This window comes from Zootoca vivipara, chromosome 17, assembly GCF_963506605.1.
Source record: "Zootoca vivipara chromosome 17, rZooViv1.1, whole genome shotgun sequence".
NCBI classification, from domain to species: Eukaryota; Metazoa; Chordata; class Lepidosauria; order Squamata; family Lacertidae; genus Zootoca; species Zootoca vivipara.
In genome coordinates, this window is record NC_083292.1 from 222532 (window position 1) to 247022 (window position 24491).

Sequence of the window (24491 nt, forward strand, 5' to 3'; positions counted from 1 at the left end):
CGGAGATCGCTCCGGCGCCCCCGCCCTCACAGGGCGCAGCATGGTTTCCGTGCGGCGCCCTGCCTACCTGCCCGGTGCCCTGGCACACCGCACCACCAGGGGTCTACCTAGAGCCGGCCCTGGCAAAGCCCCCCTCCCAGCCCATAGAAGCACTTCCTTGCAAGTTCATTCTCCTTGCTCACACAGAATCATAACACTGGAAGGGATGCCAATTGTCATCTCAGGAATCTCAACTAAAGCATCCATGACAGATGAGCATCTAATCTCTGCTTTAAAACCTCCAAGAAAAAGAGTTCACAACCTCCTGAGAGAGTCCGTTCCATAGCCAAACAGCTCTTACTGTCAGAAAGTTCTCCCTGATGTTTAGTTGGAATCTCCTTTCCTGTAACTTGAAGCCATTGTTCAAGTCATGCCCTCCAGAGCAGGAGAAAACAAGCTTGTGAAAGCTGTGGATATATTTGAAGACTAGCTGACCCGGCCACGCATTGCTGTGGTTCTTTCCTGTGATCCCCCCCACCAAGTCCCGATCCCTGGCGTATCCTGCCCCTCCTCCCTCCACCCCGGCTCATCCCTGTGTTTCGGTAGAATACCCTTCCCTCTGTTGTCCCTGGGGAGTCTTGGCCCCTCCCCCCTGTATCTCCATACCTTGGCCCCCACCCTTCGAAAAGGAACTGTTAGGTTCTGGGTTCTATTTCCCAGAATGCACTTTTGTCTGAACCCTCTGTTGTCCCTGGGGAGTGTTGGCCCCTACCCCCAGTATCTTCCTACATTGGCCCCTACCCTTGGAGAAGGAGCTGTCAGTTTCTGGGTTCCATTTCCCAGTATTTACTTTTGTCTGAGCCCTCTGTTGTCCCCTCCCCCCTGTATCTCCATTCATTGGCGCCTGCGCACGCATCGTGAACATTTCTGTCAGGGGTGATGATGTGCCCTGGGACCAAGAGAATTACTTAAAGAATCCCAACCCGGGGGGGGGGGTCAAATAGTGAAGCCCCGTAGCAACAGACAGGCCCAGATAGAAGAAGGGGGGGTCATATGGGCCACTTGGCGCGGGCCTCCGAATCTAAAGGGGGCCTCGGTCAGCATATTCACAATCATTAAAATGAAAAAAGTAACAAAAGGGTTAAAAACAGGGCCACATTATCTACCTGGCCCGGGCCCTGAAAGGGCCTGGCAACAGAAGGCGCATTCTGAAGCATCCGAGTTGTTCAGTTCCATAAAAAACCCAGGAAGTGGCAAGGGGAAGGTAGGGAATTGTAAATGGGGTGGGGGGTGGCCACTGCAAATATCTGGGGAGAGTAAGTGCATGGTTGTTGTTGTTTTTTTAAAAAAGACACAGATGCTTACAATCAGTTGTTTCTCCTATAATAAGCCATAGCAGGATTTGCGGAATATAAGCCATACCCCGAAAATAAGACATAGTGATAGGCGCAGTTCTGGAGGGCCCCAAGGAAGAGGCAAGGCTGGACGCATAATAAAAAAATAAGACATCCCCTGAAAATAAGCCAATGTGGGGTTATTTTAGGAATAATAAATATAAGACGGTGTCTTATTTTTGGAGAAGCACGGTAAAGCCTAGGTTAAAAGGGGCACGGCTGCCTTTACTTAAAATGGCCGCCGCAGCCTCGCATATGACACAACGCCCACTAAATTATAAAGCGAAAATCCCTCACTGTGCCCCCAAGTGCGTGTTAGGAGAAATGATGAATGACTGCCTAATGCTGCCAGGCGTTTATTAATGCAGCCACCGGGAGAGGCTTTGGGCTTGGGGTGGAATAGCTGTTTTGGTGGTTGCAAGGCCTCCTGTTTTACAGGATCTCGTGGCTTGTGGGTGTGGCGTGTTGTTGTGGCTAATCCCTGTGACTGCCCCCATGTGTCCCGATCCATGATCTATTCAGTTTGCCCCCCCTCCATATCTCATGACGTTTTGAAGGATGGTATTTATTTTTGTCTTGTGGATTTGGGGGCGGGGTAGTGGTGCTAAATTGTAAAGTAAAAAACCCTTGCCGTGCAGGGGCCTACATAAATCAATGGCCGTGCTGCGTTCTGTGCCACACACACCCCCGGGCAAGCCCCGACCTCCACTTGGCAATGTTGGTTTTTTGGTGGGTTTTTTTGGAGGGGGGTAGTGGTGCTAAATGGTGAAGTAAAAAACCCTTGCCATGCCCCCAAGTGCGTTGCTGTGGGTTATTCCCCCCCCCCCGGGCCTGTCAGGGGCCGAGGCCGTGCTGCGGCCTGTGATAATGGCCGACTTGGTGGTTTCAGTTGCTTGGTTGATGATGTCATTTGGTTTGTGGGTGTGGCTTAGATTTCACAGGAAGGGAGGGGGTGGAGGAGGGTATAACGCCACTTGAGGGCGCTGTTTGACTTGGTGGATATCCAGGTCTGTACCTGCCCTGGTGTGTGATTTGAGGGATTTTTGCCCCCCAAAACACTTGGGGAGTGGCCTGGATCGTTGTGTCAAAATTTCAGGACGATCGGTCAAGCGGTTACGGAGAAAAGTGTAGAACGCAGTTTCACAATTTTTACATTTTTTTATATATAGATGGCTATCATATCTCCTCTTGGTCCCCTCTTTTCCAGGCGAAACATACCCAGCTTCTTCAACCATTTCTCATAAGGCTTGGTTTCCAGACTCTTGACCATCTTGGTTTCCCTCCTCTGCAAACATCTCAGCTTGTCAACATCATTCTTAAATGGAGGGCCGAAGTTTGGGGATGCCTGGCTTAGAATTTCAGTTGTTTTTTTTTAAATGAGCCACACCCTCCCCTACTTTCCAAGCAAGGCTTGAGTGATGCTTCAGTGTTAGAATCCCAGATGAGAAAAGGAACAGGATGTAGCCAGTTCTTCTTTTGTGATGTTGGTTTCCTGTGAGATTGTGCCAAAATCTTCCTGTATAAAAGCCCACTTCAATCATCATCCAATTTCTTGTAAATACCCAAGTTCCATCATCAATAATCCTGATGCGGTTTTGAGTCAAAGACTCAAGGTATGCTTAAAATATCAAGCGGGTGGGGGGGGGACACCAGAAATGTAGTACATTTTACAACTTCAGAAGAGTGCAATTATGTTGAACACCCCCCTTCATCTTTTAAAGCAGCATCTCTCGCTCACATACCATCAAACCTTGTGTGACTCCCATCTTAGCGATGGCATTAAAATAGATTTTATACCCAAAATAACTGCTTTGACGCTTAAAACTTCCTGGGTTTACAAACAAACAGACAGAGTAATAATCATCATCACTTGATGTCTCCCGAATGCAAAGCAGGGAGCTCTATGGCAGGCAACTCTTAACAACAACTCCCCTTTTCAAAAACCAAAATCCACCCAGGCCCTTAGAAAAGACTCGGTCTTTCCTTTTCCCCAAGGCCAGTCAGAGAGCTGAAGAAGCAGCATAGCTAGCCGCCTGGCTGCCCAGGGTGGCAAACCCGAAGGCACCCCGCGGGGTTGTGTCCGTCGTGTGCATGCATCGCGCGTCACGATGCATGCGTCACGACGCACGACGCATGTGTCCCGGTGCGTGACGCGCACGTCGCAACGGACGCTGCATGCGTGCACAGGAGGCATGCGACGCGGCAAACCCCACAAGCAAGCCACGGAGTGAGGCAGTCTCGCTTGCATCAAGGTTTCTCCTCGATGGTGGCGGCTGCGTCGTGCAGCTGCCTCCATCGGAGGTGGTCAGCCCCATCCAGCCTGCTGCCCCCCCCCCCCGCCCAGCCTGCTGCCCGGGGTGATGCGCCCCCGCCCTCCCATTACTACGCCACTGAGCTGAAGAAGTATCTTGGTCAGGATGAGAGTAAATATTTCCGTTACTGTCAAGAGTACCATCTTGAAACCTACCAATCGACCTCCACACACACATGCTGCCTCCTTTGTCCTGCAGTCAGCTTGTCTGAAGCTGACAGGGCAGGGCAGAGAGCCAGGAGCCACGAGTGGAGGGCAGCCAGAATGGCAGCCAGGAGGGCAGGACCAGAGAGCAGTCAGGATCAGAGCGCTAGCCAGGAGTCAAGAGCAAGGCTAGAAATGCCAGCCAAGCAACCTCTAGGGAGGTTCAGCTGGATGTCATAGAATCACAGAATTGTTGAGTTGGAACATATACTGAGGGTCACCTAGTCCAGCTCCCCGAAATGTCATAAGTTCCTAGGAGACATCATGAAAGTGCTGGCCGGCTCAGGATGAGGAGGGGGCCATTGGAGGACCCCAGGGAGGCTGGTGTTACTAATGTCACTGTCCAACATGGTGAAATTCTGTAACTTACGTTGCCATTATATTATTGCATCCCATTCATTTCAATGAAGACAGGAGTGCCTGGCGTGCTCTGGTCCATGGGGTCATGAAGAGTCGGACACGGCTAAACAACTAAACAACAACAAATTCATTTCAATGCAAGGAAACACAAAGCAAATGGTGGGGGCATAATCAATTATGCATTGTTTCTGGACTGAAATAAACAACAGCAAATATCAGTTGTATTCACTGAACTGATTTTTGTTCCAGACACAGTGTAGGACCTAAGTCCCACCCGGGTATTAGGAGCAATGGAACCACACAAAGAGGCAACATGCCAGGCAGGATACAACAAGATTTATTTGCTCAGCATATGCTAAGTAAATGGTGCAGTGCAATCAGCTCGCAACCTGCACCCAGAATTGTGGATTTACAATACTTTTATACAGTCAAAAACAGGCCAACACCTTATTTCCTTAACTACAAAAACACATGTATTCCAAATGCCATACACCCTTCTCCCTTATCTGGTCCTGTGAACCCAGCTTGTACTCCCCTCCTCCTTTACTGGGCGTGTAGAGAAAGGCAGGCATTTGATAACAGTTTGCAAGCTACATGCCCATGGGGCCCCCCTCTATTACAATGTGCTGTGTATTTGAATCCTAAATACTATACAACTATTTTCATATCAATTATATGTGTCTTAAATAAAAGTACTGGCCCTTCATTAGGACAAATAAACAAACACTGGCAATTTCTCCTCCCGTTTCCATCAGAATTCTCTGACATCATGAGCCAGGTGATTTGGCCAGGCCAAATCCACAACAGACTCCCCCCCCCCAAATTCTAAACTGCACTTCAGACAGACCCCAGGCCTGTGTACACAAAGAACAATGGAGTAAAACCTACTATCCAGCATAAAGCTTGAGAAATTGGAGCAAGCTGCAAACAGATGCAGCCCCCTGAAAATGCCTGGAGAAGGAAGGGAGCTCACAGACCCAATTTTACAGGACTTTCTATTCACCACCCAAGTGCAACTATTGGGCTCCAAACTTTGCCTCTCAGTGATCCTAGTTCTTGACCCACACAAGGGATGTTGCTAGGCCCAGGAGCAAATTAAAAGGGTGGGTTCCTGGGGTCTTTCTGGTTTTGCAGGATGCCTAGCAGCCCTGGAGGCCAAGTTCTGTTTAAAACAAACATACAAAGCCCAGCAGAAAAGACCCAGGACTTGGAGGTACCTGCTACCGTACCAACATGGCTTCTGCACACGAGCTGAAACCTTTTCTTTTGCCTCCCTCCAGTTTGCTCTGGGTCAGCCATGGCAGTGCCTTACACCTCAGTGGATCCATCCATTTTTCCTCCCCCAGAGCTTCTAAATCCTTGTGACAGTTTGAAAACCTTTCAGCTTTCAAGTTCCACCAGAAGGCAATAACTCAACTGCCATGCATCCCTCCTCCCAGATAAAAAAGATATGTGAGCACCATGCAAAGGGGGGGGGGCATATGCTGACATCGAGAGGCATCTGTTGTGGGGGAACAAAAATTATATTGCTGATGAAAGCCCCAGAACTTGCATTGTTTGTTAATAATAATTTATAAAATCCAGATTGAGAAAACTGCTCGTGGGTCTTTTAAAAATACATTTTGAGCCCAGTCATGAGTGAAGGAGGCAGCCACATTTCCCAGATCTTGCCAAACAATTCCTCCTCATCGTTGTTGGCAGGCAAACACTCTTGGTTGTCAGGAAGAGAGAAAGGAAAGGGGTAGGGGACTGAAAGAACAGAGCCAGGCAGTTGGGATGAATTGAGCTTCATCTTCGGGAGAGGGAGGAGAATTATTTTAATATATGTTGTCATCCAAATGTTGGAGGGGCTGAGTTTGTTCTGAATCAATGGGTTGTTTGCCTTCCTGATTCTCATATACAAATTGCCAATTACAGCCACCGTTACCTGTTCGACATTGCATGTTTTCTCCCCAGGAGATGCAATCTTTCAGCGCCTGCCTCTGTCGCTATAAAAGTGGGTCATGCATTCCACAAAGCTGTCAGTTATAAAAAAACATTTTTAACACTTGCCTAGCCATTCTTCAGGTTGCTCTTTTAGACTTCCAGTAAGGGAGTGACACAAGATAGAAACTGCAGCTCAATCCCACTGTCTTAAAGTTCCAGGTTCCATATGTCAGCATCATAGAATCATAGAATTGTAGAGTTGGAAGGGACCCTGAGGGTCATCTAGTCCAACCTCTTGCAGTGCAGGAATATCAACTAATGTATCCATGACAGATGGCCATCCAACCTCTGCTTAAAAACCTCCAAGGAAGGAGAGTCCACTGCCTCCCAAGGGAGACCGTTCCACTGTCAAACAGCTCTTACTGCCAGAAAGTTCTTCCTGATTAGTCAGAATTTCCTTTCTTGTAACTTGAAGCCATTGCCTTGAGTCCTACCCTCCAGAGCAGGAGGAAACAAGCTTGTTCCTTCTTCCATGGGACAGCCCTTGAGGAAGGCTATCCTATCTCCTCTCAGTCTCCTCTCTTCCAGGCTAAGCATACCCAGCTCAGTGGCCAACTAGATGCCTCTGGGAAGCCCACAAGCCTGTGCAATGGTCAAGCTGATGGGAGTTGCAGTCCTAAAAGTCTCCTCTCCTGCCTTAGGGCCTTGTGTGTGTGTGTGTGCGTGTCTGCATGTGCACATAATTTATGTTATATATTTAATATAATACTAGCTGGCCCAGCCACGCGTTGCTGTGGGTTGTTGTGTTAAATGGACCTTTTCCTGTTAAATGGACCTTCAGAGTCTCCCTTTAGAGTCCCCTCACCTGCCCTGTCCCAACCTTGACTCCCCTACTGTAAGTTTCAAAAATAAGACACCCCCCACGCATGTTCCTGAAAATGTCCCCACCCTCCACTGCTTTGGCTGACTCAGGGTCCTACCTTCCCCCCCCCCATGGCTGTTTGTTTTTGCCTGTGGCCTACTGGGCAATGGTGAGGCCTACTCATTTTTCCCTGTCCCAACCCCCCCACCCCCCACTACTTTGGCTGACTCAAGGTGCTCCTCCCCCATGGCTATGTGTTTTTCCCCTCCCTTTGTTGTGCCTCATCCCTGTGCCCCCCCCATTGTGAAAGGCCCTATTCTGTTTGTTTTTGCCTGTGGCCTACTGAATGGTGTGGCCTACTCAGTTTTCCCTGCTTGGCAATGCTACGGCCTATTGAAAAAGCTGGGCCTTGTTGCTGCAAAAGAACTGTTTTCAGTTAGTTGCTGTGGGATTTTGTGATGTCATCTGGCGGCGCAGCTTTGGAGGCAGCAGTGTGCGATCTGCCTTTCTATTGGATGCTGCTGGAGTCTTCAGAGCTTCTGGTGGTGACGTCTAATTTGAGCGCCACTTTTTTGTGTTTAATCATTATTTTAGGTGTGAAAGGTGTGGGTTTTTTGGGGGGGGATTATGCCAGATCCCTCCTTGATGGGCATGGAACGTTGTGGCCAAATTTGTTACATTACGGTTCAGCAGTTACAGAGAAAGGCTGTGACCTCATTGCGTGCAATGCCTACATTTATATATATATAACCTAGCTGACCCGGCCACGCGTTGCTGTGGGTTTTTTTTGGGGGGGGGGTTATTGATGTCATTTGTGTTTGGAATGGTAATGGTTGCATAACTTGTTTTTTGTTAGTGTTTTGATGTAATATGCTTTTCCGGATGTTTCAACTTTGTGCTTGTATTTATGGTTTTTATTTTTTTGGTCTGCTTATGATTGTGCATTTTCGTTTGTTTGTTTTGGTAGTTTTATTTATGTTTTTAATTTTAAGAAGTGTGATTTCCCCCACCCTGTTATGATTCATGATGTTTCCTGTCCCCCCCCCCCCGGCTTATCCCTGTGATTTTTACTGTCTTCTCCCCACCCTCAGTTTATTCCTGTGATTCCCCCTCTCCCGCATGCAGTTTTTACATATATAGATATAGATAGATAGATGTGGCTTAATGGGTTTTTATGGTGGTTTATTAAGGTGGTATTTTTAGTTTTGTAGGGTGTTTTTTGTTTGTGGGTCAGAAGTGGGTAGGGTTTAAGATGTGGGTGTGGTGTGTTTGTGTGTTGTGTATTTGTAGTGTGAGTAGTTGGTGTGGTGTGTGGTTTTAGAGATTTTGGTATGTGTTGTTGTGTATTTTGTATTTTTTTGTTTGTGGATTGGTTTTTTTTTAAATGGTTTTGTCCCTCTCCCACCACCACTGCCCTCCCCCCCCTGCCTAGTGGGGGGCTGGTGGCCTGGCAGGGGCCTAGGGGCCTACATAAAACAAAGGCTGTGCTGCGGCCTGCAATCCGGGTGCTCCCCCTCTCCTCCCCTGGGCCTAGTGGGGGCCTGGCAGCCTGGCAGGGGCCTACATAAAACAAAGGCCATACTGCGGCCTGCGATCCGCGCACTCCGCACTCCCCCCGGGCCTAGTGGGGGCCTGGCAGCCTGGCGGGGCCTACATAAAAGAAAGGCTGTGCTGCGGCCTGCAATCTGGGTGCTCCCTCTCTCCTCCCCTGGGCCTAGTGGGGGCCTGGCAGCCTGGCAGGGGCCTACATAAAACAAAGGCCGTGCTGCGGCCTGCGATTCAGGCACTTCCCCTCCCCCCTGGCCTAGTGGGGGCCCGGCAGCCTGGCGGGGCCTACATAAAAGAAAGGCTGTGCTGCGGCCTGTGATCTGGGCGCTCACCCTCCCCCCGGGCCAAGTGGGGGCCTAGCAGCCTGCCAGGGGCCTAGGGGTCTGGTAATGGCCGCCTTGGTGGTTTCAGTTGCTTGGTTGATGATGTCATTATTTGGCGCCGCCCTTCAGAGCTTTTGCTGGTGACAGCGTGCAATTGGATTCTGCTGGAGTCTTCAGAGCTTCTGCTGGTGATGTCTAGTTTGCGTGCCACTTTTTGCGTTTAATCATTATTTTAGGTGTGAAAGGTGTGTGTTTTTGATAATTTTTATGCCATTGACTGTGCTGGCTAGGGCTGATGGGAGTTTTGGTCCAAGAGGAGGCCTGCAGGTTCTGGTTTAATGAGCGACCTGGGTTGTCACTCAAACCACTGCACTATACTGTCTTTCTTCAAACCACCTTCCATTTTCTAGAATAAAGCACTATACATTAACAGAAATGCATCGAACAAAGGACCTGTTAAGGACTGCCTTGCTTGCATTTTGCTTCCTGAGCCACTACTAACCCCCCCCCCGCTCATGTTCTCTAGGAGAAGCAAGTGGACGAGCTCTCTGCAGTGAGGCAGACGTTGCAGGCAGACCTGGAGACCTCCATCCGCCGCATTGCGGACTTGCAGGTGGCTCTGGAAGAAGTGCAGTCGAGTGACGAAAGTGACAGGGAGAGGTGAGTGTGCTGGCAGGACTGGGTCTCCACCTCTCAGGCCAACCTTACTCTTCAGATTCCGGGCTCCTGGCAGGGCCACCAGCGGGCGCTTTGGGCTGGCACCATTAAAGAGGCCTGGTTGTCTGTGTGGGGGAAAAAATAAAAACTTGTGAAATCAATATTTATTTATTTATTTTTTAAGAAAAACTGTGGCTGGGGGTGGAGCACCCAGTGCAGTGTGTGAAAAAAACCCAGAAGGCACAGCCCCAGAGAGCCTTCCCAGGTCAAGGGGTGGAGCAGAGCTGGCTAGAGGTGGGGCTTTGGAGCTGGGTGTTCTGGGTGGGAGCGCTATCGCATCTCAATGCCCCTGTGAAGTAGCTTGACTAGGAATTGGTGGCTGTGGCACATACTGTGTGTGGAAAGGCCTAAAGCTCTGCTTGGCCTGCAGAAGGCTTCTGGTCCAATCCCCAATGACTCCACCACACTCCTTGGCAGCAAATTCCACTGTCGAACAGCTCTTACTGTCAGGAAGTTCTTCCTAATGTTGAGGTGGAATCTTCTTTCTTGTAGTTTGAATCCATTGCTCCGTGTCCGCTTCTCTGGAGCAGCAGAAAACAACCTTTCTCCCTCCTCTATATGACATCCTTTTATATATTTGAACATGGCTATCATATCACCCCTTAGCCTTCTCTTCTCCAGGCTAAACATACCCAGCTCCCTAAGCCGTTCCTCATAAGGCATTGTTTCCAGGCCTTTGACCATTCTGGTTGCCCTCTTCTGGACACGTTCCAGCTTGTCAGTATCCTTCTTGAACTGTGGTGCCCAGAACTGGACACAGTACTCCAGGTGAGGTCTGACCAAAGCGGAATACAGTGGTACTATTACTTCCCTTGATCTAGACGCTATACTCCTATTGATGTGGCCCAGAATTGCATTGGCTTTTTTAGCTGCTGCATCACACTGCTGACTCATGTAAAGTTTGTGGTCTACCAAGACTCCTAGATCCTTTTCACATGTACTGCTCTCAAGCCAGGTGTCTCCCATCCTGTATTTGTGCCTTTCATTTTTTTGCCCAAGTGTAGTACTTTACATTTCTCCTTGTTAAAATTCATCTTGTTTGCTTTGGCAAGACTCTATCATAAGGTATTCATCTTCTACCTGCCTCGCTGGGATCCACATGTTTTCTGTCACTGGAGCCCCCTCCCACGCTACCAAGTATTGCAAGTGATTGCCCTGCCACCTGGAGTCGATAATTTTTGTGCCCTCATTGTAGAGCTCCCTTTCCTGTATTGTCGGGGGTGAAGGTGCCACTGACTCCCCCCTTTGATACCTATGGGGCTCATGGTACTTGGACAGCAATGATCTATGGAAGACAGGGTGCATTCTCATGGATTCAGGGAGCTTCAGCCTAAATGAAACCGGGTTGATTTGGGCTTCTACTTCGAAGGGTCCCAATCGTCTCTGCGCTAATTTCCTGCAAACCCCCCTCTGCAGCAGCCCCCTGGCCGAGAGCCACACCTAATCTCCTGGTCGGATTTCTTCCCCTTCCCTCCTGTGAGCGTCTGCAGCCCTTTTGTAGGTTTCTTTTGCCCACTCTAGGTTTTCCTTCAGCATTTGGTGCACAATGCTACCATCTCTTCCATGAATTTTTCTGCTGCGGGTACGCCCACCACTTCTTCTCCCCTCCCTGGAAACGCCCTGGGGTGTAACTCGTAGTTCGCCATAAAAGACCTGATTCCTGTGGACGCGTGCACCGCGTTGTTGTATGCAAACTCTGCCAAGGGCAAGTCATCCACCCAGTCCGTTTGTCTCTGATTAACATAACATCTCAAGTATTGTTGAAGGATTGAGTTAACCCTTTCTGCCTGACCGTTGGTTTGTGGGTGTCTTGTCGACGCCAGGCTTAACTCCACCCTCAACAGTTCCATCAGTCAACGCCAAAAGCGCAACGTGAACTGACTGCCTCTATCGGATAAAATATGTGTTGGGATGCCATGCAGCTTAAACACGTGTTCCATGAACAGCTTGGCTGTCTCCTCGGCCGAGATCGCCATAGAACATGCAATAAAATGCACCATTTTGGTCAGCATATCTACCACAATCAAAACAGCTGACTTCCTCTGTGATGTTTGGAGATCTGTGACAAAGTCAATGGACACTGTTTCCCAAGACCTGTTTGGGGTTGGTAGTGGTTCCAACAAACCTCCCCTTTTGCTTGTTGACACACCCCATACCCTCTTACATAATCTGCAATGTCCTCCCGAACCTTGGGCCACCAGAACTCCCATGTTACAGGGTGCATGGTTTTAAGTTTGCTAAAATGCCCAGCTGTTGGGCTGTCATGCATCTGCTTCAGGATTCGCGCCCTGAGTCTATCCCCTGGGATATAACAATGCCCCCTTGTAATACAGCAATCCTCCCCTTTCTTCAAAACCTCGATCCCGCCCATCTCCCTCTTTTAGGGCGAGTAATTTCTTTCTGGCGAAGTAATCAGTTTTGGTGAGTGCCACCAGTTCTGCATCTCTTGCAAGGGTCACGCTGCATACCCACTGCTCAAGTCGGAAGACTTCTCGTGCCACTGGTGGGCCCTCCTCCACCATCTACTGGGGCTTCCGGGACATAGCGTAAACCCTGAGATTCTGCTCCCCTGGCACATACTGAATTTTGAAATTGAATCCTGTAAAAAAACTCCGCCCACTTTATCTGTCTCTGGTTCAGGTACCTGGCAGTTCTACAATATTGCAGATTATTGTGGTCTGTACAAACCTCCACCTGATGTGCTGCGCCCACTAGGAAGTGCTTCCACTGTTTCATCGCAATGTAAATTGCCAAAAGCTCTTTATCCCAGATCGTATAGTTCTGCTCTGATTTACTCAGCTTCCTAGAGTAGAATGTGCACGGCAGCCAGTCGCCACCCTCTCCTGGCTGCAGAAGTACACCCCCCACCGCGCGGTCTGAAGCATCTGTTTCCAAGTGCATGGGTCTTTCGGGGTTAACGTGCAGCAAGTTCTCTTCAGAAGCAAAAGCCACTTGAGCTCTACAAACACCCATTGTGCTTCCGGCGTCCAGGCAAAAGGCTTCTTGCCTCGCAGACAGTCAGTAATTGATGCAGTCAGCGTGACGTAGTTCTTTATGAACTTTCGGTAGAAGTTGGAGAAACCGATGAACCGCTGGACATCCTTCTTGGTTCTTGGGGGGTCCCAATCCAGTACTACTTGTACCTTCCCGTGGTCCATGGCGAGACCTTTGCCTGTAAGGCTGTACCCTAGAAACTCCACCTCCGGGACATGGAATTCGCACTTCTCAAGCTTCGCATACAATTTATGTTGCTGTAACTTTTCCAACACTTCCATGACATGCTGCACGTGTTCTTTCTCATTCTGCGAATACACTAGGATGTCATCAAGGAAACATACACAGTTCTTGTACAGTAGGGACCCCAAAAGGTGGTACATGAATGCCTGAAAGAAGTGGGTGCCCCCCTGCAAACCAAAAGGCATAACCAAATACTCAAAACTGCCCAGCACCGTGTGCATGGTCGTCTTCCACTTGTCCCCCTCCCTGATCCTAATGAGGTTGTAGGCCCCCCGCAGATCTAGCTTAGTGAACCCTCTCCAGTAGGTCGTTGATGCGCGGCAAAGGGAATGAAGTGGGCTGGGTCAGGCTGTTCAACCGCCTGTAATCCACCACCAGGCAGGGCTGTGGAGAGTCCCACTTATCCACGAAGAAGACTGGACTCCCCCCCCCCCCGCCACATTGGACTTTCTGATGAAACCCCTGCGCAAGTTTTTCTCGATGAACTCTTTCAGAATCTCCATCTCTGCGTCCGACATGGAATACAGTTTCCCGGGTGGCAGCCTGGCTCCTGGCACCAGGTCTATTTTGCAGTCATAGGGCCTATGGGGGGGGGGTAATCGGTCAGCCTCCCTTTTGCTGAACACGTCCTCGTAAGCGGAATAGACCTGGGATACCCTCTTCCCCCCAGTGGAGGTTGCCATGGCCACCTTCACTTCCGTGGGTCCCTTGCCTTCTGTTGCCAAGCAATGCCCCACGCAATGGGCCGACCCAAACGTGACCGTGCGCTGATGCCAGGAGATGACCAGGTCATGCGCCACCAGCCAACTCATCCCCAACACCAACCACTGCCAGCCCCGCCGACTCCGTGACATTAAAGGCAATGGTCTCTACGTGTTTCCCCACCCTCATTCTCATGGGTGGTGTTTGATGAGACACATCTCCCCCTAGCAGCGGTCTCCCATCTATCATCATGACCTGCAGAGGGAAATCGAGCAGAAGCAAGTGCAACTGGTGTTCCAGCGCAAATTTGCAGACGCTCCACTGGCTATTAAAGCGTTCAGTTCTATGGGGTGGCCGTTCGGAAGCTCTAGAGTCACTTGCACCACTATTGCTCCTTCTGGCTCAGCTGGTTGGGGCGCTTTCACTGCTTCTCCGCCCAGTTGCTGACCCCGCTCTGCAGCCAGGCCCCCTCGTTTCCCTTAACCTTGTCTGGGGTTTCTTCGCTGGTCTCCGCAGCAGCCCCCACCATTCCCTCTCATTCCTTGCGGTGAGGGCATGATTTGGCAAAATGTTTGGGCTGGGAGCAGAGGAAACATTTGTGTGAGTCCTTTCCCCCTCCAGGCTCCGCCTTCTTGCGTGCCCCTGCGCTGAAGAACCCCTTGGTGCTGGCTCCTCCAATCTCCATGGGCTCCTCCCCCCCTGCTCTCTGCTGCCTGCCAGTAGCAGCTTCAGGAATGTAAGGAATGCAGCTGCTGGACCAACGGTTTGTGCGGGGTTGTCCCCTTTCCTGCGCCCACGCTTCCTGACGCACCTCAATGGCCAGAGCGGCTTTCATGAGCACGTCCATAGTCTCCAATTTTCCCACCCTGGAAAGTTTGTCCTTCACCTCCGTGCTCGAGCCCTCCTTGAACATGGCCATGGTCTGCCCTGACTCCAGGGGCCACCCTAGAGAACTCCCCCCCCCAGTACTCGCGTACAGTCCAGTTCCCCTGTTTCAGGTTCAGAATTTGCTGGGACGTTACTTCCATCTCTACATTGCTCTCGAACATGATGTCCATTGCTTCCAAAATTTGGTTTAAATTCCCCATCGTGGGGCTAACCCAGCAAGGGTCTAACCCAGTCTCTGGCAGCACCCTCCATATGGGAAATAATGAACGTGACCTTATCCGCGTCAGTAGCAAAATCTGCCGCCTGACGCTTCAGGGCGAATGTCACTTCAGTCTTAAACCCGTGGTAGTGTCTGGGGCTTCCCCTGAACTTACACAGCACATAGGGCACCTTGTGCGCCGTCCTCGCTGTGCGTTCAGCTTCCTCCTGTACCTGGGCTCCATCCAGTCACGCTGTGAGTTGGGCCACTTGCACTTGCAACACAGTGTTCTGTAACAGCAAGTCCTGCATGGTCAGACCCCCGCCAGCCGCTCCATGATTCCCCCCCCCACGGCCGACCCCATGGGCCCCGCCACCACCGTGGGCTGCTCCTACCGGCTGCTGCAAGACCAACTGCTCCTCGTCGGCCATCGCCTTCTCACGCGCGCTCTCCTGTTGTGGAAGCCTCGAAGGAGTTCCGGATTGCTGTCAGGGCTGTTGTTCAGCTTCCCATGACCAAGGACCACCAAGGCTTGATGATGGGTTTTCAAGCTTTATTGCTATATGCATATGTACAGTTCAGAGTTCAGAAATACATGACCGCCTATACTGAGTCAGAATCCGGAACTGGCGCGCGTCTCGTTCTGCACCAGCAGAATAACCTCAGCCCGCCTCTTTTCCTCCTTTGCTCTTCCTGTCTATGGACCTCAGGGGAGGGAGCAGGACCAGACCCCTCCCCCGAACTGCTCAACAGCCTCCTCGTTGCCCCGACTTCTGAAACCTCCCCTGCTGCAGTAGCTTTGGACGCCTCTTCTCCTGCACGTGCATCGGCAGCATCCCCAAGCCTCTCCGCCTCGCTTGGAGCCCTTGCACCGCCTTCCGGTTCGCTCTCCTGCCAGCCCTCCTCTTGCTCGACTGTTCCCCCAGGTTCCTGTCTCTGTGCGAACTCACTCCCCTCCCAGGGGCCCCTGACACAGCCTGTGGCAGAATAGTGGCAACCCTGTGTTTGTTTACTCAGAAACAAATCCCTAGTAAACATATTTAGTGTTTGCAGCATTTAAATTAATGGTCTCTGAGTCAACACTTGGACCCTAAAAGTTTATAAAATTATGTATGGTAGCTTTTTACCTTCTCTCATAATACACCAATGAAGCTGAATGTTGAAAGATTTAGGACAGGTAAAGGCGCTGTGGGTTAAACCAGAGAGTCTAGGGCTTGCTGATCAGAAGGTCGGTGGTTCAAATCCCTGCAACGGGGTGAGCTCCCGTTGTTCGGTCCCAGCTCCTGCCCACCTAGCAGTTCGAAAGCACATCAAAAGCGCAAGTAGATAAATAGGGACCGTTCCGGCGGGAAGGTAAACGGCGTTTCCGTGCGCTGCTCTGGTTCGCGAGAAGCAGCTTTGTCATGCTGGCCACATGACCCGGAAGCTGTCTGTGGACAAACGCCGGCTCCCTCGGCCTATAGAGCGAGATGAGCACCGCAACCCCAGAGTCGGACACGACTGGACCTGATGGTCAGGGGCCCTTTTACACAGTGGCCGGAGTGGACTACTTCAGAGTAACGACGCTACGCAGCTCTGCATTTTATTCTTTTATTGGTGCTGCGTATTTACAGTGCTCAAGTCATTGCTATTTACACGGAGCGATGTTGTCAGTCGGTTTCAGAACCTCCTAATGGCTTTTGGCGCGTCTTTCTCCAACACAAAAGCTTTGGCAGACCCATCCTCTTGCCCCTCCTCTTCCTGCGTAATTCTGGAGTTGGAGGGATGGGTCTTCCCCCCTTGCTTGCCCCTTCCTGTCCCACCTGGGACCCTGGCTCCTCTACCTTGCCTGAGCCTCGGACACGACTTCCTGCTTCCCCACTGGAATCGGAACTCTCCCTGCTTTCCCCTTTGCTCGGGGACGGGCTTGAACTCAGGAGGGGAGGGACTTCGCGATATCCCCTGTCCCTCACATCCACCCCCCTCCCAAGCTCTCCTTCACCCCTCCCCAGGCCCCCCCCATGTGTCGGTGACGACTGGAAGCCTAAGAACTCAGTGCTCTCCGAGCCCGTTGGTGTGAATACCTCCCCCCAGTCCTGCGATCCCCCCCCTTCCGCCTGGGCGGACGGGAATCCCAAAAAGTCCGTGGCGTCAGAGCTGGTGGGGGTAAAAACGTTCTGCCAATCTGCTCCTTCCTCTGACTGGGTGGATCTCGGTGACACCCATACCTCATCCTCTGGTTCCTCAAACTCCGCTTCCCAGCGCCATGGTGAGCTGCTCTCCCGTGCCTCCTCCTCCTCCCCCTCCCTTTCCATGTGCCAGGGCTTGGGTCTGTGGGGAAAGAGGGCGTGAAATTCTTCCACCAAGAATTCCTCCTGTATCTGAGTGGCTGGGACCCATTCATTCTGGGACGGTGGAGCATCCTCCCATGCCATGAGGTACTCCAGTCCCCCCACCCCCCACCTTGAATCCAGGATGGCCGTGGCCTCATTGAGTTGCTCCCTGCCTTCCCTCTCCCCCCCTCCCTCGGGGGTTTGTTCGCCGTCTCGGAGCCTGCTGCTTTCCCTGTACGGCGACAGCAGCGATCTATGAAACACTGGATGCACCCTCATGTCCTCTGGCAGTGCCAGCCTGTATGCCACCGGGTTTACCTGTTGCGTGACCGTGAAGGGGCCCAGCCTTTTGGGTGCCAGCTTTTTGCACCTCCCTCTGGTGGGAAGGCCCTCCGAGGACAACCACACCTTGTCCCCCACCCTGATGACCTCCCCTTGTCGCCTGTGGCGATCTGCCCCCTTTTTGTACGCTTCCTTGGCCCTCTCCAAGTGTTCTCTGAGCTGCTGGTGCACCGTCTCCAGTTCCTCTGCCCAATCCTCAGCCTGTGGGCCCTCCTCCTCCTCCTCCTCCCTCTCCCTCTCTGGGAAAGATCTGAGGTCGCGCCCGTAATTGGCCTTAAAGGGCGACACCCCTGTGGAGACGTGCACTGCATTGTTGTAGGCAAATTCTGCTAGTGGCAAGCGATCCACCCAGTCCGTTTGCCGCTGGCTGACGTAGCATCTCAGGTACTGCTGCAGAATGGCGTTGACCCTCTCCGCTTGTCCGTTGGTCTGCGGGTGTCTAGCCGTCGACAAGCTGACCTCCACCTGCAGGAGGTTCATGAGCCGCCGCCAGAACCTGGAAACAAATTGGCGGCCACGATCCGAAATAACCCTTAAAGGTAATCCATGCAGTCTGAAAATGTGATCAACAAACAGTTTGGCTGTCTCTTCTGCCGAGACTGCCCTGGCACACGGTATAAAGTGACACATTTTGGACATAAGGTCCACCACCACCAACACTGCAGTCTTACCCCTGGACGAAGGCAGATCTGTGATGAAGTCCATGGACACCACTTCCCACGGCCTGTGTGGTGTGGCTAAGGGCTCCAGCAACCCTGGTGGCGCTGCTCTGACCACCTTCGCCCGCTGGCAGGTGGTACAGCCCCTTACATAGTCTCGAACATCTTCCCGCACCCCTGGCCACCAGAAGTGTCTCATGACTAGGTGAGCGGTTTTGTCCCTTCCAAAATGCCCCGCTGTAGGGTTGTCGTGCATCTGCTTGAGGACCGTACGTCGAAGCTGGGTGGTGGGTAGGTACAGCGCACCCTTGTAGAAAAGCAGCCCTCTGCGTTCTGCAAAGTCTTTTGCCTGCTCCCTCCCCCCTCTCAGTTCTCTGCCGATGCGGTTGGCAAATTCATCCGCTGCCGTCAGTGCTGTGAGTTCTGCCTCGCTCACCACAGCTGCTCCGCAGGACCATGCCGACGGGGGGAAAATGTGCCTTGGGGCTGGTGGCGCCTCCTCCTCCATGTACTCTGGCTTGCGGGAGAGGGCATCCGCCCTGACATTCTGCTCCCCCGGGATGTAGTGGATGGAGAAGTTGAAGTTCGAGAAGAACTCTGCCCACCGTATCTGCCGCTGGTTGAGCACCCTGGCAGTTCTCCAGAACTCCAGGTTCTTGTGGTCTGTGCACACCTGGATGGGGTGCTTCGCGCCCACCAGGAAGTGTCGCCAGTGCTGGAACGCAGCGTAGATCGCAAGAAGTTCCCTATCAAACACTGTGTAGTTGCGTTCAGGCTGTGTCAGCTTCCTGGAGAAGAAGGCACAGGGTCTCCACTCCCTGTTGGCGTCCAGTTGCAACAAAATTGCGCCCACAGCTTTTTCAGAAGCATCTGTCTCAATGCGTAGGGGCGCGTCCTGCACCACATGGAACAGGTTTTGGTCTGAGGCGAACACTCTCTTGAGGCTTTCGAACGCTGCTTGCGCCTCTGGTGTCCACTTGAACTTCTGCTTGCCTCTCAGGCAGTCCGTGATGGGAGCCGTAACGCGAGAGAAGTTCTTGATGAACTTCCTGTAGAAGTTAGCGAAGCCTAGTAGGCGTTGGGCATCTTTGCGCGTCCTGGGGCTGTGCCAGTCCAGGATGGCCTGCACCTTGTCCTTGTCCATCGCCAGCCCCTTGTCTGACAGCTTGTAGCCCAGGAAGTCCACCTCTTTGGTGTGAAACTTGCACTTCTCCAGCTTCACATACAGGTGGTTCTCCTTCAGGCGTTGCAACACCTCTCTGACATCTTTCACATGCTGCACTGGGTCATTCGAGTAGATAAGGATGTCATCTAGGAAGACCAAGCATTTCCTGAAGAGGAGGGACCCCAGGACGTGGTGCATGAAGGCCTGGAAGCATGCTGAGCCCCCTTGCAAACCGAAGGGCATCACCAGATATTCAAAAGAGCCCAGAGGCGTGAACATCGTGGTTTTCCATTCATCTCCTTCCCGGATCCTGATCAAGTTGTACGCCCCCCTTAGGTCCAGCTTGGTGAAAATCTTGCCCCTGCGTGCCGCTGTCAGGAGATCATCCACTCTGGGCATGGGGAAAGCCACGGGCTCTGTCACCGAATTCAGCCGTCTAAAGTCCACCACAAGACGGCGCTGTTGCGTGTCTTTCTTGTCCACCCAGAAGACCGGGCTGCCCCCTGCTGCCTTGCTTTCCCTTATGAACCCCCGCTTGAGGTTCTTGTCGATGAAAGCGCGCAGATCCTCCAGCTCCTGGTCTGACATGGCGTACAGCTTGGCTGGGGGTATCGTCGCCCCTGGCACCAGGTTGATCTGGCAGTCAAAAGGCCTGTGCGGGGGTAGGTGGTCGGACTCCGCTTCGCTGAAGACCTCCTGCAGGTCCCAGTACTGATTGGGTATTGCCTCACCCCCTTTGATATGCATGGTGGCCACCGTGGCTATCGGAGGCCCCTCCCCTGGTTGGTGCTGCATGCAATGTTCCAGACAAAAGTCTGACCCAAACGTGATGCACCTCTGGTGCCAACTGATGGAGGGGTCGTGGCGCGCCAGCCAGCTCATGCCCAAGACGATGGGGGGGTCTGAGATGGTGGTGACGTTGAACGCCAGTGTCTCTGAGTGCCTTCCCACCGTCATTCTCATGGGGGGGGTTTGATGTGTGATGGCCCCTCCCAGCAGCTCCCTGCCGTCAATGGTTGCTACGTGCAGAGGAAAATCCAACTGCAAAAGCTGGATTTGGTGCTCTTCTGCAAAGCTTCTCGAGAAGAAGTTGGCGGACGCCCCACTGTCAATTAAGGCGAGGACTGTCAGGGGATAGCCATTTGGGAGCGTTAGCGTCACTTCTAGAACCACTCCTGCTCTGGGAGGGGTGGGCTGGCTCTGCACCTCTCTGTGCGGGTGGGCGGGCTGGGGCTGTTGTCTGCTGACTGTGCCTGGCTGCTGCCCCTTGTCTCCTGCAGCCAGGCTTTCCCGTTTCCCTGCTGTGGTGCTGCGTCAGTGGGGGAGGGCACCACCGTTCCCGCCTTTCCTTGCCACTCCCTGCGATGTGGGCAGTCTCTGACGAGATGCTGGGGTGAGTTGCAGAGAAAGCAATTCCCGCCCCTTCCCTCCTTGCGTCTTGGCGCCGCTGGGGTTTGAAAAGCCCGCGCGCGCGCGCTATCAATCTGCATGGGCTCCTGGTCCTGGCTGGCTCCAGGCGTGGCCTGAAAGGGTTGTTGAGGGAGTGGCTTCTCCTGCGACCGTGGGAACCAAGCCCGCTTTGCGCGCGTCGCTTGCTTGTCGTTCCACCGGGATTCCTGCCTCACCCCCACCGCCAGAGCTGCTTTGCTCAGCTGATCCATAGTACTGGGCTTTGGACCTCTCGAGAGTTCATCCTTCACCTCCTCGCTCAAACCCAAGTAAAACGCAGCTTGCATGGGAGGCGAATCCAAAACCCACCCCAGTCTGTGCACCAGCATGGTGAATTTCGCCCAATATGCGCGAACTGGCATATTTCCTTGGCGTAAATTATGCAGTTCCTCCTTAGTCTGGTCCAAATGACTATCGGACGAATACATCGTCCTCAAACCTTCTAGAAATTGTTGGACATTTTTCATGCAAGGATTCTTGGTTGCGATTAATGGTCTTAGCCACTCCCTGGCTGCTCCGGTGAGATGTTCCACAATAAACGCTACTCTGTGCTCATCATCGGGGAACTCATTCTGGTGCAGCTCAAGAGCATACACGATCTCAGTCTCAAAGCCCTGAAACTCCTTCGGGTCTCCATTGAACTTGCTTACAAGGGTCCCTGCTCTCCTTCCTGGCAGCACTTGGACTTGGGGAGCCCCTCCCGCCTTGTTTTTCTCTGCATCCAGCTTGTTTTGGAGGTCTACCGCCACCGCCCTTAAATGCTGCTCTTTTTCCTGGAGCTCTCTCACCTGTTCCGCAAGTTGTAGCCGGTCGTCCTGGACCTTCTTAGTCTCCTCTTTAGCTGCCTTCAATTCTCCCTGCGCCTGCAGCGACAGCTGTTGCAGTTCTAGCTGGGCTTGCTCAGCGATCTGCCGCCACTTCTCCGCCTCGGACACGCTCATCCCGGCAACTCCGAAGTAGCCCAAAAATGATTAGGAGGTTGCTGTCACAGTGGCCGGAGTGGACTACTTCAGAGTAACGACGCTACGCAGCTCTGCATTTTATTCTTTTATTGGTGCTGCGTATTTACAGTGCTCAAGTCATTGCTATTTACACGGAGCGATGTTGTCAGTCGGTTTCAGAACCTCCTAATGGCTTTTGGCGCGTCTTTCTCCAACACAAAAGCTTTGGCAGACCCATCCTCTTGCCCCTCCTCTTCCTGCGTAATTCTGGAGTTGGAGGGATGGGTCTTCCCCCCTTGCTTGCCCCTTCCTGTCCCACCTGGGACCCTGGCTCCTCTACCTTGCCTGAGCCTCGGACACGACTTCCTGCTTCCCCACTGGAATCGGAACTCTCCCTGCTTTCCCCTTTGCTCGGGGACGGGCTTGAACTCAGGAGGGGAGGGACTTCGCGATATCCCCTGTCCCTCACAATTTAGGACAGGTAAAGGCGCTGTGGGTTAAACCAGAGAGTCTAGGGCTTGCTGATCAGAAGGTCGGTGGTTCAAATCCCTGCAACGGGGTGAGCTCCCGTTGTTCGGTCCCAGCTCCTGCCCACCTAGCAGTTCGAAAGCACATCAAAAGCGCAAGTAGATAAATAGGGACCGTTCCGGCGGGAAGGTAAACGGCGTTTCCGTGCGCTGCTCTGGTTCGCGAGAAGCAGCTTTGTCATGCTGGCCACATGACCCGGAAGCTGTCTGTGGACAAACGCCGGCTCCCTCGGCCTATAGAGCGAGATGAGCACCGCAACCCCAGAGTCGGACACGACTGGACCTGATGGTCAGGGGCCCTTTTACCTTTTTAAAAAAACATTTTTCTTCACACAGCACAGATTTAAACTATGGAACTCACTCCCACAGGAAGAAGTGACAGCCACCAATTTAGATGGTTTTAAAGAGGATTAGACAAATTCATGGAGGTGGAGAGGGCTGTCCATGGCTACTAGCAGTGGAGGTAGCCCTACATCCGAATATCAGAAATCGTGGGGTGTGGGAGAGGGCTGCTCTTGGGCTTAGGCCCTGCTTTGGGCCTCCCCACAGGCATCTGGTTGGCCACCGTAAGAACAGGACAGTGGACTATCTGGGCCATGGGCCTGATCTATCAGGTTCTTCTGATGTTCTTACTTTGGGAGTTTGCTTTCCATACCATAACTGAGCTCACAGTTTTCGCTCACACACAATAATCTGCTCCAAAATTATTTATTCTTGCAGCTTTTAGTGTCTTCCTGCTAAATAAATTATAGGGTTGAGTACAAAATATATAAAAATCATGCATAATAAACCAAAATCCTCTTTTGTAGAACAACCAACCTTAGAATCAATCTTGTGAAAGTGAGTAGCCCATCAAATTTATCCAAAGTAAGGAAGTTTTTAGTGAGTGCTGAAAACCCATCTGAGTTGTCAACAGTTTAACATATGACAGGAAGGCATTCCAGATTTGGGGGTGGACAATCAAAAACATCTTCTGTTTTGCAATTTAATCTTCTGTTTAATCTTCTGTTTTGCCATTTAAAGTACTCACCCTTCCTCCAGGCAATTCAGGATGGCGTGCATGGACTGCCCCACAACCCATGGTGGCTACAGCTGATTGTAGTTGTAGTCAAAAAACACCCAGAGGGCATCCAGTGGGCAAAGGCCTCTCTCCTTGCCCATTGAGCTTCACAACAACCCTTCTGTGTTCTCCCACTTACAGCGAGAGTCAGCTGAGTCTGGGGTCAACCATGAGCTTGAACTTGGAGCCTGAAGAAAGCATCAAATCGTGGTCCAGTTTGGCATCAGCAGGGCCCTCTCCATCGGGTACCAGTCTGGCAGGAAGCCTCTCCAGGCAAACCATGGACAACCGTGGCACCAAGAGCCTGAGGTGAGACTCATTCTTAAGTGTACAAATAGGGGTGTCTTCTGTTCTGCGCAATGCAACAGGTTTGTAGAAACTAGGGCTGTGCATGTCCACCCCCCGGATCAAATTCAGATCAGCCCCAACTTGGGACAATCCAGACCTGACCTGACTCCTATGACTGTAGCGTGATCTGGAAAATGGAGGCCCTGTGAGCTTGCTGCATTTTAAGACATCACCTTCCCTTCCCAAAGGCATACTAATTAGGGCGATTCTAGCCCTGAATTGTAATCTAGAGCTGTCAGTGAGCAAACTCCAGCTCCCCTCCTCCCCCTGGTGTTTACCTTATATAGTACTGTAATTAAAAATTGCAACACTTTATGTGTGATCTTTTTAACTTGAGAGAGCTTTTTTATTTATTTAGTTGCTGAGGAGCCAGTCCCCTGGTGTGCTGAGCAGGGCAGTGGGGGCTGTGTAAATTCTGGCAATGCTATCCAGCCCCTCTCTCTGATACAAAGGATGGACCTTCTCTCTGTGGGTTGGAGCTGGCAACCATCCCTCCCACCCTGGCTAGCAGAGAGGGGAGGGGTAGAGAGAGCCTCCAAAATCAGGGCCAACGTGCTGCTGGATCCCAGATCCTGGGGACTGCTGCTGTGCTCTGGCCTTGCCTCTGTCTGACCCATTGTGTGAACTCAATTGTATTTCATCTGATCCATCTACTGCAATTATTAAGTTTGCAGATGATAATACCATTCAATTCAATTTTATTTACAGTCACAGACCAGGTGATACTACCATAATGGGTCTAATTACAGGTGGAGATGAATCAGCGTACAGGGGGAAGGTTCAAAAAGTATCTACATGGTGCCTAGAGAATAAAGGTAAAGATAAGGGACCCCTGACAATTAGGTCCAGTCGCGGACAACTCTTGGGTTGTGGTGTTCATCTCACTTTACTGACCGTGGGAGCCGGCGTTTGTCCGCAGACAGTTTTTCCGGGTCATGTGGAACCAGAGCAGCACAGGGAAACGCCATTTACCCTCCCGCCAGAGCGGTACCTATTTATCTACTTGCACTTGACGTGCTTTCCAACTGCTATGTTGGC

General features: G+C 51.8%; 1 protein-coding gene across 1 annotated transcript in view; it reads left to right on the forward strand.

The window, feature by feature from the left end:
* The window catches only part of MYO18B (myosin XVIIIB), a 248228-nt gene that overhangs the window by 200746 nt on the left and 22991 nt on the right, over positions 1 to 24491 (forward strand). The window contains exons 40-41 of the mRNA XM_060269663.1: positions 9434 to 9567; positions 23247 to 23414. Coding sequence (XP_060125646.1) covers positions 9434 to 9567; positions 23247 to 23414 — 302 coding nt within the window. The remainder of the gene's footprint in view (positions 1 to 9433; positions 9568 to 23246; positions 23415 to 24491) is intronic.